At 36.9% G+C, this 16,627-nt stretch overlaps 1 protein-coding gene across 1 annotated transcript in view; it reads left to right on the top strand.

Moving 5' to 3' along the window:
- The window catches only part of PTAR1 (protein prenyltransferase alpha subunit repeat containing 1), a gene marked incomplete at its 5' end in the record, with an annotated part of 47,947 nt that overhangs the window by 8,413 nt on the left and 22,907 nt on the right, over positions 1-16,627 (top strand). Inside the window, 2 exons of the mRNA XM_081238334.1 lie at positions 2,051-2,220; positions 11,788-11,854. Of these exons, the coding sequence (XP_081094460.1) occupies positions 2,051-2,220; positions 11,788-11,854 (237 nt within the window). The remainder of the gene's footprint in view (positions 1-2,050; positions 2,221-11,787; positions 11,855-16,627) is intronic.

Here is a 16,627-nt window from a genome sequence, read left to right as displayed (position 1 = left end):
TGTATGTGTACATATATCCCCTCCCTCTTGGACCTCCCTCCCACCCCACCCCCATCCCACCCATTGAGGTCATCAGAGAGCACCGAGCTCAGCTCCCTGTGCTATACAGCTGGTTCCCACTAGCTATTTGTTGTACACATGGTAGCGTATATATGTCAATCCTAATCTCCCAATTCATCCCACCCTTCCCTTCCCCCACTGTGTCCATATGTCCATTCTCTACGTCTGCATTTCTATTCCTGCCCTGCAAATAGATTCATCTGTACCCTTTTTCTAGATTCCACATATATGCATTAATATATGATATTTGTTTTTCTCTTTTTGACTTACTTCACTCTGTATGACAGACTCTAGGTCCATCCACATCTCTACAAATGACCTAATTTTATTCTTTTTTATGGCTGAGTAATATTCCTTGTATATATGTACCACATTGTCTTTATCCATTCATCTGTCAGTGGACATTTAGGTTGCTTCCATGTCCTGGCTATTGTAAACAGTGCTGCAGTGAACATTGTGGTACATGTATCTTTTTGAATTGCAGTTTTCTCAGGATATATGCCTAGTAGTGGGATTGCTGGGTCATATGCTAGTTCTATTTTTTGCCTGTAATGTAAATTTTCAACTTAAGTTGAGGTGGATTAAGGGATATAGAAGCCACCACAGATGAAAATGGTCAAATCCTGAAATGTATTTTGTGTTTTAACAATATTTACATATTAGCATGTTTTTTATTTTAGAAATATATAAAGAATTATAAAAAAGAAAAGAAAATATGGCCCATAGTCTCACTGATAATATAATTTTATTAATAATCTGGTCTACATATATTTATTAGCAGGCAAACATAAATACATTTTTGAGGGCTTCCCTGGTGGCGCAGTGGTTGAGAGTCCGCCTGCCGATGCAGGGGACACGGGTTCGTGCCCCGGTCCGGGAAGATCCCACATGCCGCGGAGTGGCTGGGCCCGTGAGCCATGGCCGCTGGGCCTGTGCGTCCGGAGGCTGTGCTCCGCAACAGGAGAGGCCACAGCAGTGAGAGGCCCGTGTACCGCAAAAAAAAAAAAAAAAAAAACATTTTTGACATTTTTAAAAATCATAAATAATATGTACGAGTAACTAGAAAATTTAAACTGTATAAAAATAAATCCTGTCCCCAAAAGGTTCTTGGTATCCTTTCAAGAAATTTTTTAGTGCATCTATATATCTTTTTAAAAGATTATACAGGGACTTCCCTGGTGGTCCAGTGGTTAAGAATCTGCCTTCCAATGCAGGGGACACGGGTTTCATCCCTGGTGGGGGAACTAAGATCCCACATGCTGTGGGGCAACTAAACAACTAAACCCATGTGCTCTAGAGCCCACACACCACAACTAGAGAGAAGCCCACAACTAAGAGCCCACACACCGCAATGAAGACCCAGAATAGCCAAAAAAAAAAAAAGAAAAGAAAAAGACTAGGACTTTGCCCTCAAAAAAAAAAAAAAAGATTATACAAAGGGCTTTGTGCTGTACACTGTGTTTGGCATTTTGCTTTTTTTGTTTTATGTATCTTGGCACCCTTTCCATATCAGCATATGCAGATTTACCTCATTATTTTTTTTTCAGCTCTGTCACATGGATGAACCACATTTATTTTACCAGTCTTATATTGTTCGATACACATTCAGAGTATTTCCAGATTGTTGCACTGTTGCCATGAATATCCAATGAATTCATATATTTTGGCACAGGATAATTTCTGAACAGTAGAATCACTGGGTCAAAGGGTATATGTACTTAAAAAATTGACAGACATTTTCAAATTTCTATTCAAAGATTAGACCAGTTTTCATTCCTGTAACAGCGAGTACAGCCTACTAATTTTTCCATACTCTTGTCAGTATTATCAAACTTTTAAAAGATTATTATTTCTACCAATCCAGTGGTGAGCTAAATATTTTTAAGAAAGGGAAATATGTACAGTTTTTTTAATATTCTGTAGGATATGAAAAATTTTGAAAAGGCTAGTATTCTTATCTTTAATTCTTTTTTATGTTTTACATATTAAGAGATGAAATTGGCCTGATCCCATGTCCTGAAGCTAGGTATAATCGGAGTCCCATAGTCCTGGTTGAAAACAAACTTGGCGTGGAGAGCTGGTGTGTCAAGTTCCTTTTACCGTATGTCCACAACAAACTCCTTTTGTACAGAACAAGAAAGCAATGGCTGAACAAAGATGGTAAGTATGGAGTCTATCCTCTTTCTTTGACTTTTAGAAGCAGCATGAAATATAGTGGGAAGAACCCTCTCTGATGTTGCCATTCCTGGATTCTAGTTCTGGCTTTTTCATTCACTGCCTGGGCAGGCGTTTAACATCTCTGTCAACTGAGGAGCTTGGACTCATCACTCGTTTTCTAATTTTGCATCCATGATGATTCTGTGGAAGGTGCCTCAAGCAGGGTGCCAGGCCCTCTACTGCAAACAGATATTCTGATTTTTTTTTTAATGTATTGGGGTCATTTGTAAGATATTTGAAGAAAGCATCTTATGGCTAAAAACAGTTTGAAAATCTGTGAAGTGGACTCTAGTCCCTACAAGCTCTGATTCTCTGGTTTCTAGTCCTTTAGTACGTTATGAGCCATAGCACTAATTTAATAGCAGTCCAAATGAGATAACCAAGGTGTGATGGTGGTAGTTATACTGTGAACCAGGTCAGTGGTTTATGATGGTGCTGTTGTACTTTGACTCCCAAGTAAGCTCTGGCCCACTCTGTTCGGTTCCTATGCTGAAATGAGCAAAAGAAAACCATCCTATTTCTTCATTTTTCTGCTTCTCTGAGGTAGTTCTTTGCTGCATCAGACAATCCCTATTCATCCCACCTGGTGTCTTTTCCTTTTTTTCCCCCTGTATGTGATGTTAAGCCTCTATGTACACAAATTCAGTTTACTTTTTAGGTAAACGTAAGATCTGAGTTCTCACTTTTTTGGAGAGTGCTCATCCAAGACCATATTCTTGACTGTTTCTGTAAAGCTCCTTCCCCTTCCCACATACAACAGTACCTTCAAAAATGCTCAGTATATCTGGTAGCTAATTTTGAATAAGAACTTTGTTTCTTAGAGAATTTTAATTATAAGTTCAGTAGCCATTACCGAGGGCCTACTCCTACCTGAAGCTGTTCTAAGTACTGTGGGGGATAAAAAGATGAATAATACCTGTTTCCTTTACTCAGGAAGCTTACAGTTGAGTGAGAAACAATCTCTTCATGGAGAATAGTGTTGCCAAAGGTGACATACCAATTTCCTTGTGTTCCTCTTGCCATTGTCCTTAATATACTGTCATAATAGGTTAATAGCACTTTTCCCTGTTTAGACCAGTAGAAAAGGTAATCTGATTTGAAGATTTAATGTGAAATAGTTTCTATTTTCTGTTTCACTCAATTAGTCCACTGATATATATATTTCTTAATTATAAGGCTATGTCTAAGTTTATGGCATAACTTAAGTTTGTGGCCGAAACTTAAAGGCATAAGTTTAGGCATAAACTTAAAGTTAAGGGCATTTATCTGTTGTTAGACCCTCTTTCATTCTCCATTCCATTACCCTATAGTAGTTTTCATCAACATTAAGGTACAAAGTAGCACCATGTGAATCCATCAAGTTATTTTTTTGCCTAACAGAGCTATATTGTGTATGTTCTGGCACACAGAAATGTATGATTGAGCCAATACATAACTAACTCTGCAGGGGGAGACAAATGATGCTCTTGTAGAGAAGAAACAGTATGAATTTGAAAGTGTCAAAGGCTGTCTTTTCAGATCATTAGCTTTTGCCCATTCATGTATGCAAGCCCAACCCGCCTTCTTCCTGTAGTCTTCCAAGTTCTCCTCTCCATTTCCCTGTTTCTTGTCTTTCTAGGCAGTGCACTGTAGGCTTTGCTAAATCTCCGCATCATGCAGTTTTATCTTGATAGACCCAGGAGAACCCAGGCAGAAGATCAAATGGTTAAGCTCACTCACATGAATTGCTGACATCTAAGGTTTGAATTCTGATGCAACTGTGCGTGTGTACAGAAGCAACTTGATTTTATCTTAACCTATATCTTCATGGAAGTAGTTTTCAATTTCACTTTTTGGGGGCAGCGACAGTATAGTTCAATGCGGTGTCATATATTACTCAAGTTGTATATTGTATTATTGGTAAAAATATGGGAGTGAGTTTCTGATTTGATAAAAAAAGATACCTGAAAATGCAGACTGACTAACATAAGAGTGTTCTGCTAAACTTGTGAACTGAAGAACACAGTGGTGAATTTTGCTGAGGAAAGAAAGTTAAAAGTATTAGGAAAAAGCAGTTATTTCATGAAAATGCTATACTTTTAAAATTGTTCTTGTAGAAAATATACATATAAGAGCCAAGTGAAGAAAGCTGGCAGTTTAAGAACAATTTCAGAAATGCCAGTGTCTTTGTGATAGATCATGCCAAAATCCTAGGCATTCCCTTAAGAATGTATTCTGTAACTGCAGGTGACCTTTATTCTGGGGATATATATTTTTTCTTTTTAACCAAACTGAATTCATGCTCTCATTAGTGTGCTGACTTCCTTAGATGTTTGAAAATCATCTGTATTAGTCAGGGTTCTCCACAGCAACAACCAATAGAGATTTTATGTATATATATACATAAAATGAGATTCATTATGATGAATTGGCTCCCATGATTATGGAGGCTGAGAAGTCCCACAATCTGCTTTCTGCAAGCTGGGGACCCAGAAAAGCCAGTGATTTAATTCAGTTTGAGTCTGAAGGATTGAGAAGCAGGGGAGCCAGTGGTTTAAATCCCAGTCTGAAAGCTGGAGAAGATAAGATGAGGTGTCCCAACTCAAGCAGACAGAGGAAGCAAAAAAGGAGTAAATTCTCCTGTTTTCCTCCTTTTGTTCTATTCAGGTCCTCAACAGATTGATGTTCACCCACACTGGGGAGGGCAGTCTACTGAGTCTGCAGATTCACATGTTAATCTCATCTGAAAACACCCTCACTAATACACTCAGAAATCATGTTTAGTAATGTTTAATCTGTGCACCCTGTAGCCAGCCAAGTTTAACCATAGTTTAACCAAAAGTAACCATCACAGCCTCCCTGTTTAAATTACTGAGAGAGAAACTAATATTTTTTAAAAGTGTGCTGCAGTAATAGCCATATTTGGTTTGTGAGAGGGGTGATACTGTAATTCTGATTTATGAAAAATCCATGGCAGAAACAAAAAGCAAGAGAGAAGTCCATAGCACTGGAGTCCTGACTGAGCAGTGCTCTGTCCCACACTCTATGTCCAAGTCAGCGCTTCCATCTTTTTGTTGTTGTTGTTCTTCCCTCTTTCTCACAATGCTTGCTCTCAGTCCATCACTGAGCTCTCTCTTATCTCTTCACTTCTTATTTTCTCATCTGGACAAATATTACCTCATAGTTGGTCTACCCTATTTTCGGCCTCTCTTCTGTAATCCATGTCCGTCATGCCACTAGTCAGTCGTTTCAAACAACAATTCTTAGAAACACAGTTTGGAATATGCTTTTCTGATATTTGTATCCTCTTGTTTCATGATGCCTAGAGGGACAAGGTAGAGTCATTATCCTTGACATGGTATTCAAGGGCCTTCACGATCTGTCCCCAGCCTGCATTACCAGCTTTTTCCTCTACTTTTTTTTTTTTGCGGTACGCGGGCCTCTCACTCTTGCGGCCTCTCCCGTTGCGGAGCACAGGCTCCGGACGCACAGGCTCAGCGGCCATGGCTCACGGGCCCAGCTGCTCCGCGGCATGTGGGATCTTCCCGGACCGGGGCATGAACCCGCGTCCCCTGCATCGGCAGGCGGACTCTCAACCACTGCGCCACCAGCGAAGCCCTCCTCTACTTTTATATTCAGCATCAGAGGTTGTAGACTCTCAGCCCCCAGGCTGAAGCCAGCCCACAGGTTTATTTCGGTTGGCTTGTATAATGTTTTTAAAATTGTTTTTAAAACAACTTTGTTGTTGGATAAACATTTCAAATCAGGATGAACTTCTAAAATTAGGATGGAAATATGGATTTCTGCCTTCACTTGAAAAATCAGAAGCCTTGGATGCATCCGTTTCTGCGCAGCAGCAATTGGCTGAGGATCATAGCCTTTGCTTTTCTTGACTAGGCAAGCAGCCTATTCCAGTTGACTGCAACCTCCTCATGTCCTTCAGACACTGAGGCAGTGTCATTTGCTACTTACCAGGTTTGCTTTGCCTCTTTTTTGCCATTTATTTGAACCCTGGAAGCATTTGAGTTTGCAGCTGTTTGATGTGCATTCCAGCCACAACAAACACTGTTCCATTCTTGGACTTTGCTGTGTACTACTGCCTTAATTCCATGCCTTTGCTGAGTTCAGGTTCAGGTCTAATGTTGTCATTATTATTGTGTTTGCCAACACACACACATGTGAAGCCTCTTGACTGCTCCAGGAAGCAACAATTACTCCTTTGCACTCTGGTGGGAGTCCTTATTCATACTGCATACATAGTAGAACTTACCACACTTTATTGTAGTTGATTATTTAAACAACATTTATCCCAGCTAGGTTGTGGGTTTGTTAGAAAGAGGGGTTATAGCTTGTCTTTATTTACTCAGCACTCTTATGTGTTCAATAGACATTTGTCAAATAAGTAACAAGAGTTTGGTAAGCAAGAAGGTTTTAGCTTAGTCTGGCTATTGATTCAGTGACTGTATTCTGTAATAAACAGGACCTTTCTGATATTTACCACTAGCCTCACCTCAAGCCTCTCTTGTTGTGGTAACCTGAATGTATTTTAGAGGAAGAGATTAATTAATCCAAGTTGACCTTGGATTTATTTTTAGATGCATGAAAACATATCTCTGTTAGAGACAGTTGTCAAACCCAGTGTCCAGTACCAGGTGACTGCTCACCTTGGGCCATTTCTAGAATGCATTGAAGCCAAGAAAGCATATTGGTCTTTCTCTGACTTTTCTGTAACATCCTTAAATGTTCTCTTTGTTACAGCTGAAATTTAGGTACTTTTTTTCCTGTGTATAATGTGCCCTGATTCATTTTTCTCCTTGTGATGTGATGATGAGCTAGTCATATATTGGAGTGTGTGTAACAAAGGAATGGTTATTTGCTGGTATATGTTCTGGTGTTTGGAGAGAGATCTGTTTAATTTCAAGAGACTGTAGGGATATCAATAGCTCACATCTTGGTAAAACTACAAAGAAATGGTATATAGTTGATGAGATGGAGAGAGTGAAATAGTCAACTGTTGATTATACATGTTTATCTTTAGATCTTTGGTTCAACACTCACTTGAAGACAGCAAAGTAATTATAGACAGTGTGCTAGGTTGGAAAGAGCATCTTCTTTGCAAGAAAAACAGAGCTGGATTTAGACTCAATTTATCAGCACACTGAAGTCATTTAACAGTGATTTTAGGCAAATTACTTAACCTTTTCCTAGTTCCACACCAAGAGAAGAGAATTCTCACAGGTCTCAGAGGGTTGTTGTGAGGATCACATGAATTAGTGTATGTAAAGCACCCAGCATAGACACTGGCATGTCATTGACTCTCAAGAAACACTAGTTTCCTTTCTCTCATTAACCAGAGCCAGTGAGGAAGAAGAGCAGAAAAAAATATATAATTCAGTAAGAATTCTTTAATTATGTCCAATATTTATAACCTAGTTACTTCTCCTTCATTGGCCCTTTTCCATTTCTGATATTCTACTTCACCCCCACCTCTTGGATCTGACTGGAATGCTTCTTAAAGGAGGTCCCATCTGAACTTAAGTCCTGAATCAGGAAGAGTTAGCAGTTTATCAAAGAGGAAGGGGGAAGGGCATGTGACTGTATGTGTTACTAGGCATTACTGGTGGTTGGCCAAGGCTGTTGATAAGTTTTAAGTGTGTTTAGAGAATAAGTATGTTGAGAGAACAGGGGGGGTTTGAGAAGGATCCCTCCACTCAGCAGTCGCTGCTCAGCCAGCTCAAGAGATTCTTTTCCTCCCTCTGGTGGCATCCAATCCCAGTATCATTTATAACTGGGCTAGGAGATACAGGCTTTGTAACAGGAGTTATCACTGAGTGCTTGCTGTGTGTCAGGTATTGTCCTAACAATTCATGGGTATGAATCATTTAATACACCCATGAGGTAGTACTATTATTAGCTCAGTTTTACGTATGAGGAGGACACTAAGGCACAGAAAGATTGGTGTGCCTCGGAACTTCCCAGTCAGTAGTAGAGCTGGGCTCTGAACCCAACAGCTGCTGTTGCCTTGCTAGGGGGAGACCCTCCAGTAAAAGAAGTGCTCTTCACACATCCGCAAAATGAAAAGTGGGGACTTAGGTATTTTCTATGTTAGTTTTTGCCTTGTGCTGCTATACAGAAGTATCTTGTGGAGGATGAACTCCTCTTCATTTATGGGTGGGGAAGGAGAGTTGCATTAGAAGTACAAACAAATAGCAACTATGATTGGTCAAATACACATTTTTTTTTTAATGCAGAAAGGGAGAGTCCAAGAAACTAAATACCAGTTTATCTCATTATCTGGAAAGTGTAATGGATTTTGAAAAATTGTGGACTTAAAAAAAAAATTCCAGAGGCCTTACCATCATGCACAAACATTTTCATACAGCCACTTAATAACCAAGTGGTTTTTTTGTTATTGTTTATTACACAAGTTTAGAAATTTAGACAGCTTTGCAATAAGAACAACTGCCTCATTTTTTTGACTTCTTTGATTAATTGATGTTGAGAATATTCATTTCTTGATAAGTAGTAATGGTGTTTAGTTGAACAAGTATTTATTGAGTCAAACTGTGTGTCAAACAGCTATGGAGAAATGGGATGAATTTTATTGCTTACAACACTAAGGTTGATGTTATGATCCCCATTTCATAGATAAGGAAACTGAAGTTCAAAGACATTAAGTTATGTAGGCAGTAAGTGGAGAAGTTGAGATTTGAACCCAGGCAGAATGGCTTTAAGGCCTGTGCTCTTACCACTTCTCTGTGATGTGGGCAGACTTGGAATTTCTTTTGGACAGAGGCCATATTTTTTTCATCTTTGATGAATGAATGGCTAATTTGAAGGTGTATTAGAGAGGACCTGCATCCAAAAAATATACAGTCTCATCAAGAGGATAATATTTATATAAGTTCAGTAACAAAGTAAGATATACACAGAACATAGAGATGAAAGATTGCTTTCAACCATGTAGGTCAGGAAGGCCTTTATAGAGAAAGATGCTTTTTTTTTTTTTCTTTTAAATTCAGGGATAGGAGGACATTTCTGGCAGAGAGAATAGGAAGCAGGTAAATCTGAGTTATAGCCAGAGAAGAAAAGGTAGGCAGATGGGCAGTATGTTTAGGGAATGGGGGGTGTTTGGTTCAGGTGGAATGTAGCACATGAAGGGAAAGTAATGGAAAGCCAGGCTGACAAGGACATTGGGACCAGATTCTGTTTTCCAGGTACATTTCTCCAGCACCCTCAGCTTTAGTCACTCTCAGGATACCCATAATCTTTTGAGAGCATACTGTGTGTGAAGTTCCCTGCCTCTTACCTTTGCTCATACTTTTTTCCACAGTCTGTAGTGCCCTTTACTGTCTTACTCATTTATAGTCTTCCCTGGGTACTCCAGTAAGAATTAATTGCAGCTGCTTTGGTGGTCCCCAAAATGTGGTATATGTTTCTACTTCACAGTTATTTTAGTTTGCCTTATAATTGTTTACATATTCTTTCCAACTAAAGGTTAACCTTTTAGAAGGCAAGATCAGGTCTTGCATTTCTCATAATATCCATTCTCTCAGTCCTGTGGGCCCAGTTTAATCTCTGCACATAGTCAGTACTTGGTATATTTTGGAATTAAAGGAATAATGGTATAGAAAATTGTATTTAATTTCCCTGGTAAATGTTAAATTAGTGCCAAAAACTACTAAAAGTAAAAGAAGGAAGAGGTTTATTAGATTGTTCTTTATAGACATATTGACATTATATAATATATACATTGATACTATACAGTATGTTTGTAATATAGACATTTCATGATGCTTGTAATGAGGAGGATAAAGTTCAAAAATAAATGTGTGCTAATCCTACCTTTTGTTGCTTATTTATCAAATGTTATAATATATTCAGTAGTAATGAAATCATAGGCTCACAATAAATGTTAATCTCTTATTGAGATGGTTGAGAATTGAATAATTGATTTTCATGTTCACTAAAATATTTTAAGATGACTATAGGGATGCACTTATGTGTATTTACTCTTCAATTTTTAAAAGTTTATCTTTTACTTAAACAGGGAGTGCCCCGATTATTTATTGTAGACAGACATTTCAACTGCAGTATAATTGACTTATTAAAAGCAGTCAGACGCTGTCATTGCACATACTAATTAGGTGACTCTGGGCAAATTCCTTAAACTCTCTAGATGTCCATTTCCAAATATCTTGGATTATGATTGTGAGAGTACAATGAAATAATGTAAATAAAATAATAATGTGCCTGATACATAATAGTGCTAAATAATTATAACAGTTTTTATTATCTTATTTACTTAGCATTTAATATGAGCTTGGTAGAGGTTACTATAATTTAGTATTATGCCCTAGCCTGATCATCTTAATCCTAAAATTCTTTTTTTCAGTTTTAATAAAATGAAGACGATATGTCTAAATATTACTGACTTTGTTTTATTAAATATAGGCTTATGGAGCTTATTCAAGACCATGATAGATACATAGCTAATGAATATGAACAGACAATACAATGAAAATAGAAAATAGTAAACAAAATCAAAAATGTTTGTATTAACAATTATAATTAAAGATGTAAATTAAAACAGAAACAAAGTACAATTTTTTTATCTGCCACATTCATTTTCAAAAATATACTTACATAGGTCAAAGTTACCGGGACATAAGTACACTCACATTACTCTTGGCGATGTAAATAGATACAGTCCATTTGGAGAACAATTTGGAAGTGTTTAGTAGGAGCCATACTGATATTTGTATTGTTTGACATAGTAGTTCTACTCCTGGAAAAATATCCAAAGAAAATAATCTATGAGACAAAACGTACGCTTAAAAATGTTTGTAGTAGTATTATCCGTAACAGTAAAAACAAAACAGGAAACAGCCTAAAGAATAAGATAAATGATAATATATTAAACTGAAGGATTGTTATGCAGTTGTTAAAAATGCATACTGTAGCAATACAGGAGAATGCATATGTAATAATGTTGAGTGAAAAACAGAACACAATTGTGCATTTATCATTGCTATAACTGTAAAAATGTGTGTAAGAAATAATCTTTGCAGGGGAATGTAAATGAATTGTTAACTAAGTTGGATTATATGTGATTTTCTTTTTGAAAATTTGCACGTAGTCAATTCTTGAAATATTTGTGAAATTAAATGAATAGTGGTAGAGAAATTGTGTTTCTTTTTTTGTGCCAAAAACTACTAAAAGAATGAATAGGTTAGTTTGATTATTCTTTATAGACGTATTGTAAAGTGGTTTCATTGTCAACTTTTAAAAAGTTATACTTATCATAAGTAGAAGAAAATCTTCATGTCTTTGTGTCTGAGGATAATCTTTGTGTCTCTGACAGCTTAGAACAAAGTTATCATTAAAATTACTATGACATGAGATACAAGTATAATGTGATATATATATATATATATATATATATATATAAAATAAAGAGGACCTTAAAAGAAAGAGAAGCCACACCTTCAAGGGTAGGACTGTTTTTAATATGACTTCTCTTTATTTTAGAATTGATAGATGTCACATGCACCCTGCTACTTCTAAACCCAGACTTTACCACTGCGTGGAACGTGAGGTACGTCATTCTCATCAGTGATAAAATGAAAAGGCCCAAATTTCTGAAGACATATAAGCCCCATGAATTGTTAGCTTTTTGAAAAGTGAAATATAAATCACATATTCATGGCATCTTAAACTTATTTCTTCTTTATAATATCTCCATGACAATTCTGATATACACTTTGCCCCTTTTTGCAGGTTTATGTCTGTTCTCCCTAACCTTCTTGCCTGAAATATAAATTTTCATGTTGAATTACAGTATACCATTTGATACATGCTTTTATCTTCCTTCCTTTTTTAGGGGGGTAGAAGGAATCAGCATAATTGGTTGTATTGTAAAGTGTTGGTTAGTATATTTGAGAAGCACTGCAGTGCAGTAGAAAGTGTAAAAGTGAGCATTCAAGATCACAAACTGTTAGTTTAGTCACATTGTGACCTCTGTGGGCAAATCATTTGAAGTCTCTGGCACTCAGTATTTTGGAGGAGGACCACATATTATTAGTATCTTAAGTTCTTTAATTCTGATTGTTGTCGCTTTAAACACAGAATACTTTATAGAAATATTAAAATTCAAACCAGGTTCATTTCTTAAAATTTTCATTTAAACAGTATGTATGGTTTTTAAAACTTGGTGGTTCTTTAGACTAACACAAATTTTCCTGGAGGAAAGCAGGATACAAATTATAGATAAATAAAAGTGAACTCCTGTTGAACATTGTGAATTCATTTAAAATTTCCTATAGGAAAGAACCATAAATTATAGCTCTTTATCTTTAAAGATGACTTAAACAATACTTTAATTTTCTGTGAATTTTAATTCCACATTAGTGTTTTATAATACACACTGAATTTTACATTTGTAGCTAGTTTTATTAAATTTAGGTAACCTCTATTATTTTTTTTAATTGTCTTTTGACTGATGATGATCAGATATTTAGAGTAAAGAGTGAGAAAGGATAGAATGAGATAGAAGGCCTTAAAAATTTACAAATTTTAGAATTCTGATTTTCTTTCATGGAAAGCTCCACAGTGGTTAGGGAGTAGACTAATGTTTATGAGTGGCTACTCTATTCCAGGGACCATACTACAACTTTATATGTTATTTAACCCAAACAATACTTGACAACATTTGTTCATTCATTCATCAAATATTTATTGATTAACTGTATACTCTATGCTAGGTCCTAGGCGCTGGGAATAGAACCATGAGCAAGCAAAACAAAGTCCTTGTGGAACTTTTATTCTAGCAGAGGAAGAAAAGCAAAAAGGACATTAATAAGTGAAATATATGGTAGATCAAGTGTTGGTTAATCCCATGGAGAAAAAGTGGGAAAGGAAGGTAGGGAAGACCAGTAAGAGAATGGAAGGAATGGTATTGCAGTTTTAATAGGCTACATTTGAGCAAAGACTGCCATGAAGCCAGGGGTCAATCTCTGTCAGTTTTGGGCTAAGAACATTCCAAGTAGAGAGAACAGCAAGTGGAAAAGCCCTCAGGCATGACTGAAGTGTTCCTGGTTATTCTGGAACAGCAAGGAAGCCAGGGTAGCTGGAGTAGCATGAATGAGGGAGAGAGTAACAGGAGATGAGGCCAGAGAGTGATGGGCCAGATCTCACTGGGCTTTGTAGATCTTCATAAGCTGCTGTAGAAATTTTGACTTTTACTTGGGGTGAGATTAGAAAGTCATTGAAGGTTTTCAAGGTTAGGAGGGACAATATCTTATGTTTTAAAACTCTGGTTCCTGTGTGGAAAGTAGACTGTAGGAGTGCAGGGAGTGGTTAGGAAGTTAAGAAGTGGTTGCCGTAGTTTAGGTGAGTGATGATGGTGACTGAGGTAGATAAAGCTCAGCACTAGAAGTGGTGTGAAGCAGGTAAGATTCTCACTGTATCTTATAAACTATGTAAGCTTTGACTGTATTTAATAAACTGATTTTAAAGACACAGATGATAAATTGGATGTGAGAGAATGAAGAAGGTCAAGATTGACTCTGGTTTTTGGCCTGAGCAACTGAAAGGTTGAAGTTGCTATTTACTGAAATGGGGATGTCTGGAAGAGGAACATATTTAAGTGCGTGAGGGGGCAGGTGCTGGTTGGAAGTCAAGAGTTCAGTTTGGGACATGTTAGGTTTGTGTCCAAGCAGTTGTGTATGAATCTAAAGTTCAGGCGAGAGTTCTAGGCCAGATATAATTTGGGAATCACTGGAAAATGTATGCTATTTAAAGCCATGAGACTGTTTGAGATATCCAAAGTAGTGGGTATAGATATTAGAAGAGAACCAGTCCAAAGACTAAGCACTGGGACACTACAGGTTTCTAGAGCTGCACAGTTCAATAAGTGGCTATTGAGCCCTTGAGATATGACTAGTCTCCGTTGAGATGTGCTGTAAGTGTAAACTACACATCAGATTTTGAAGACTAAGTACCCCCCAAAGTAAAATATTTTTCTTATTAGTAATTTTTATATTGATTACATGTTGAAATTATATTTTGGGTATATTAATTAAATACAATATATTACTTTGTACTTGTTTTTAATGTAGCTGTTAGAAAATTTTAAATTACATATATGGCTCACATGTATGACTCACATTATATTTCTATTGGATAGCGCTGTTCTAGAGTTTGTGAGATGAGGAAGAATCAACAAAGGAGACTTTTAGGAAGGTACTATAAACGTAAAACTGAGTGCTTTCTTAAGGGTAGAGACCATGTCTTTTTTTTTTTTCCCTTGTTTCCTAGCCTCTAACACTTTAGTGCCTGGTATACAATAGATACTGAGTTTGCAGACTGGGCACTGAAAATAATTAAATTCAGTGAAAAAGAAATGAGTGTAATAGAGAAGTGGGAGTACCATTTTTATTTATGTTCACAGATTCCTCATCATTACAGAGGAATTTAAAATCCTCCCACAAAAAAAAATTCTTACTACCATAATGTATATACACAAACACATATAATTCATTGTATATTCTATACGGCAGTTTAGTGGTGAAGAGAGAACCTAGTTCTTAAGATATATGGATCTTAGTCCCGTTTCATCAATTAACTAGCAGTTGACTTGGACAAGACCTTTAACTTCTCGGGAGTTTTAGTTTCCATATCTGTGAAATAAAATATCTGAATTAGGGCTTCCCTGGTGGCGCAGTGGTTGAGAGTTCGCCTGCCGATGCAGGGGACACGGGTTCGTGCCCCGGTCCAGGAAGACCCCACATGCTGCGGAGCGGCTGGGCCCGTGAGCCATGGCCGCTGAGCCTGTGCGTCTGGAGCCTGTGCTCCACAACGGGAGAGGCCACAACAGTGAGAGGCCTGCGTACTGCAAAAAAAAAAAAAAAGATCTGAATTAGGTGATTTTTTTTTTTTTTAATGATTCTATTGAAACTGTGTTTTGATTGTGTGTGGTTTGGTCTTATGAAGGGAAATTGCTCCATAAATCTGACTTCAGTGATGTTAATAGCAGTTAATCTTGAGGCTATTCTAGTAAGATGATTTAGTAAGTTTTGTGCTAGATGAGTAGAAAGGAAATCTTGATTTTTAAGAAACCCATTGTAGATATGTGTTCTAGTAAATTTTAATTTGTATTGGTAAGATTGACATATAAAGACATAGAATCATGAGTACATTTTGAGCAAAAAACAAACAACTTTGGAAATAAACTGATCTAATGCTGTAAGTTCTCACAAATCAAATACTCAACATTTTATATTTAATTGTTGGTACATTTCTTCTGCAGTAACTTTGGGAATCGTTGAATGATCTTTGGCTGTATTTTATAGACTGCTAAAAGATGTTGTAACATATCAGTAGTTCACTTTATAGGTGTCACAGTCTTAGGAAGAAAAACAAGTGCAAGAATAAGTTTTTGAGCTGATCTGTGATTATAGTATGTGATGCATATAGTTAAAAGACCCAGCTGGTTCTAGAAAAAAAATGACTGGTACATTTTTTTTTTTGCTTTGAATTTGCTTTGAAAATTGGTGAATTAATTGATGAAAGAGGTTGACTTCATAATAATGTCCTATTTTTCCCTCAGTCTATGAACACAGAGTAAGCAAAACATCTTTGAGCAGCTAGAAGAGCTGACACCAAGCTCCAATGATTCATATTCTTTACTCAAAGTAAAGATTGATTTAAATTTAATTGGTAACTTTACTTTATGCAGATTTGATGTTTGGTTCAGACACTTTGAGCTTGGAGACCTTGAGCAGGTTACTGAATCTCTCCCAGCTTTTGTTTCCTCATCTGTAAAACTGAGGTAACATTGGGTGGTACCATATAAAATTGGTTTTTTTGTAAATCAGAAATGATTAAATCCAAACTTTCAGATCCTGGTTTCTAACACCATTCTCTAATAAAAGGAACTGGGCTTTTTGGAGAAATGGCTGATTCTAGGACCAGGCTGGGAAATACACCAAATGAGCCTGGAACATCTTTGAGAGACAGAAAGGAAGTGCTTCCGTTCACCAAAGCCGGAACAGTTTGAACAATAAAATAACATAGTATTGGATTATACCCCAAAGTAGAAAATGGATATCCATACGTCCATACTGATAAAAGAAATGCTCAAATAAACAAACAAATAAGAGACAATAGACAACTCTCCCATACAGAAGAATTCCAAATAATTTATCTAGGTAACTCCCCTCAAAGAGATGGAGCATATATCTTCACTCCTTAAAGTGTAACCTTTTTCCAAAAAGTACAGTGGAGGAATCTAGCGTATACTGCCTAAGCCAGGTATTCAAGGTCAACATCAACAGTGACAAGTCATGCTGATATTATGTACCCATGATAT

This window comes from Mesoplodon bidens, assembly GCF_964165515.1.
Source record: "Mesoplodon bidens genome assembly, chromosome: 6".
In the NCBI taxonomy this organism is placed as follows: domain Eukaryota; kingdom Metazoa; phylum Chordata; class Mammalia; order Artiodactyla; family Ziphiidae; genus Mesoplodon; species Mesoplodon bidens.
The sequence above is the reverse complement of the archived record's forward strand: the minus strand, read 5'-3'. Positions and strand labels throughout refer to the sequence as shown.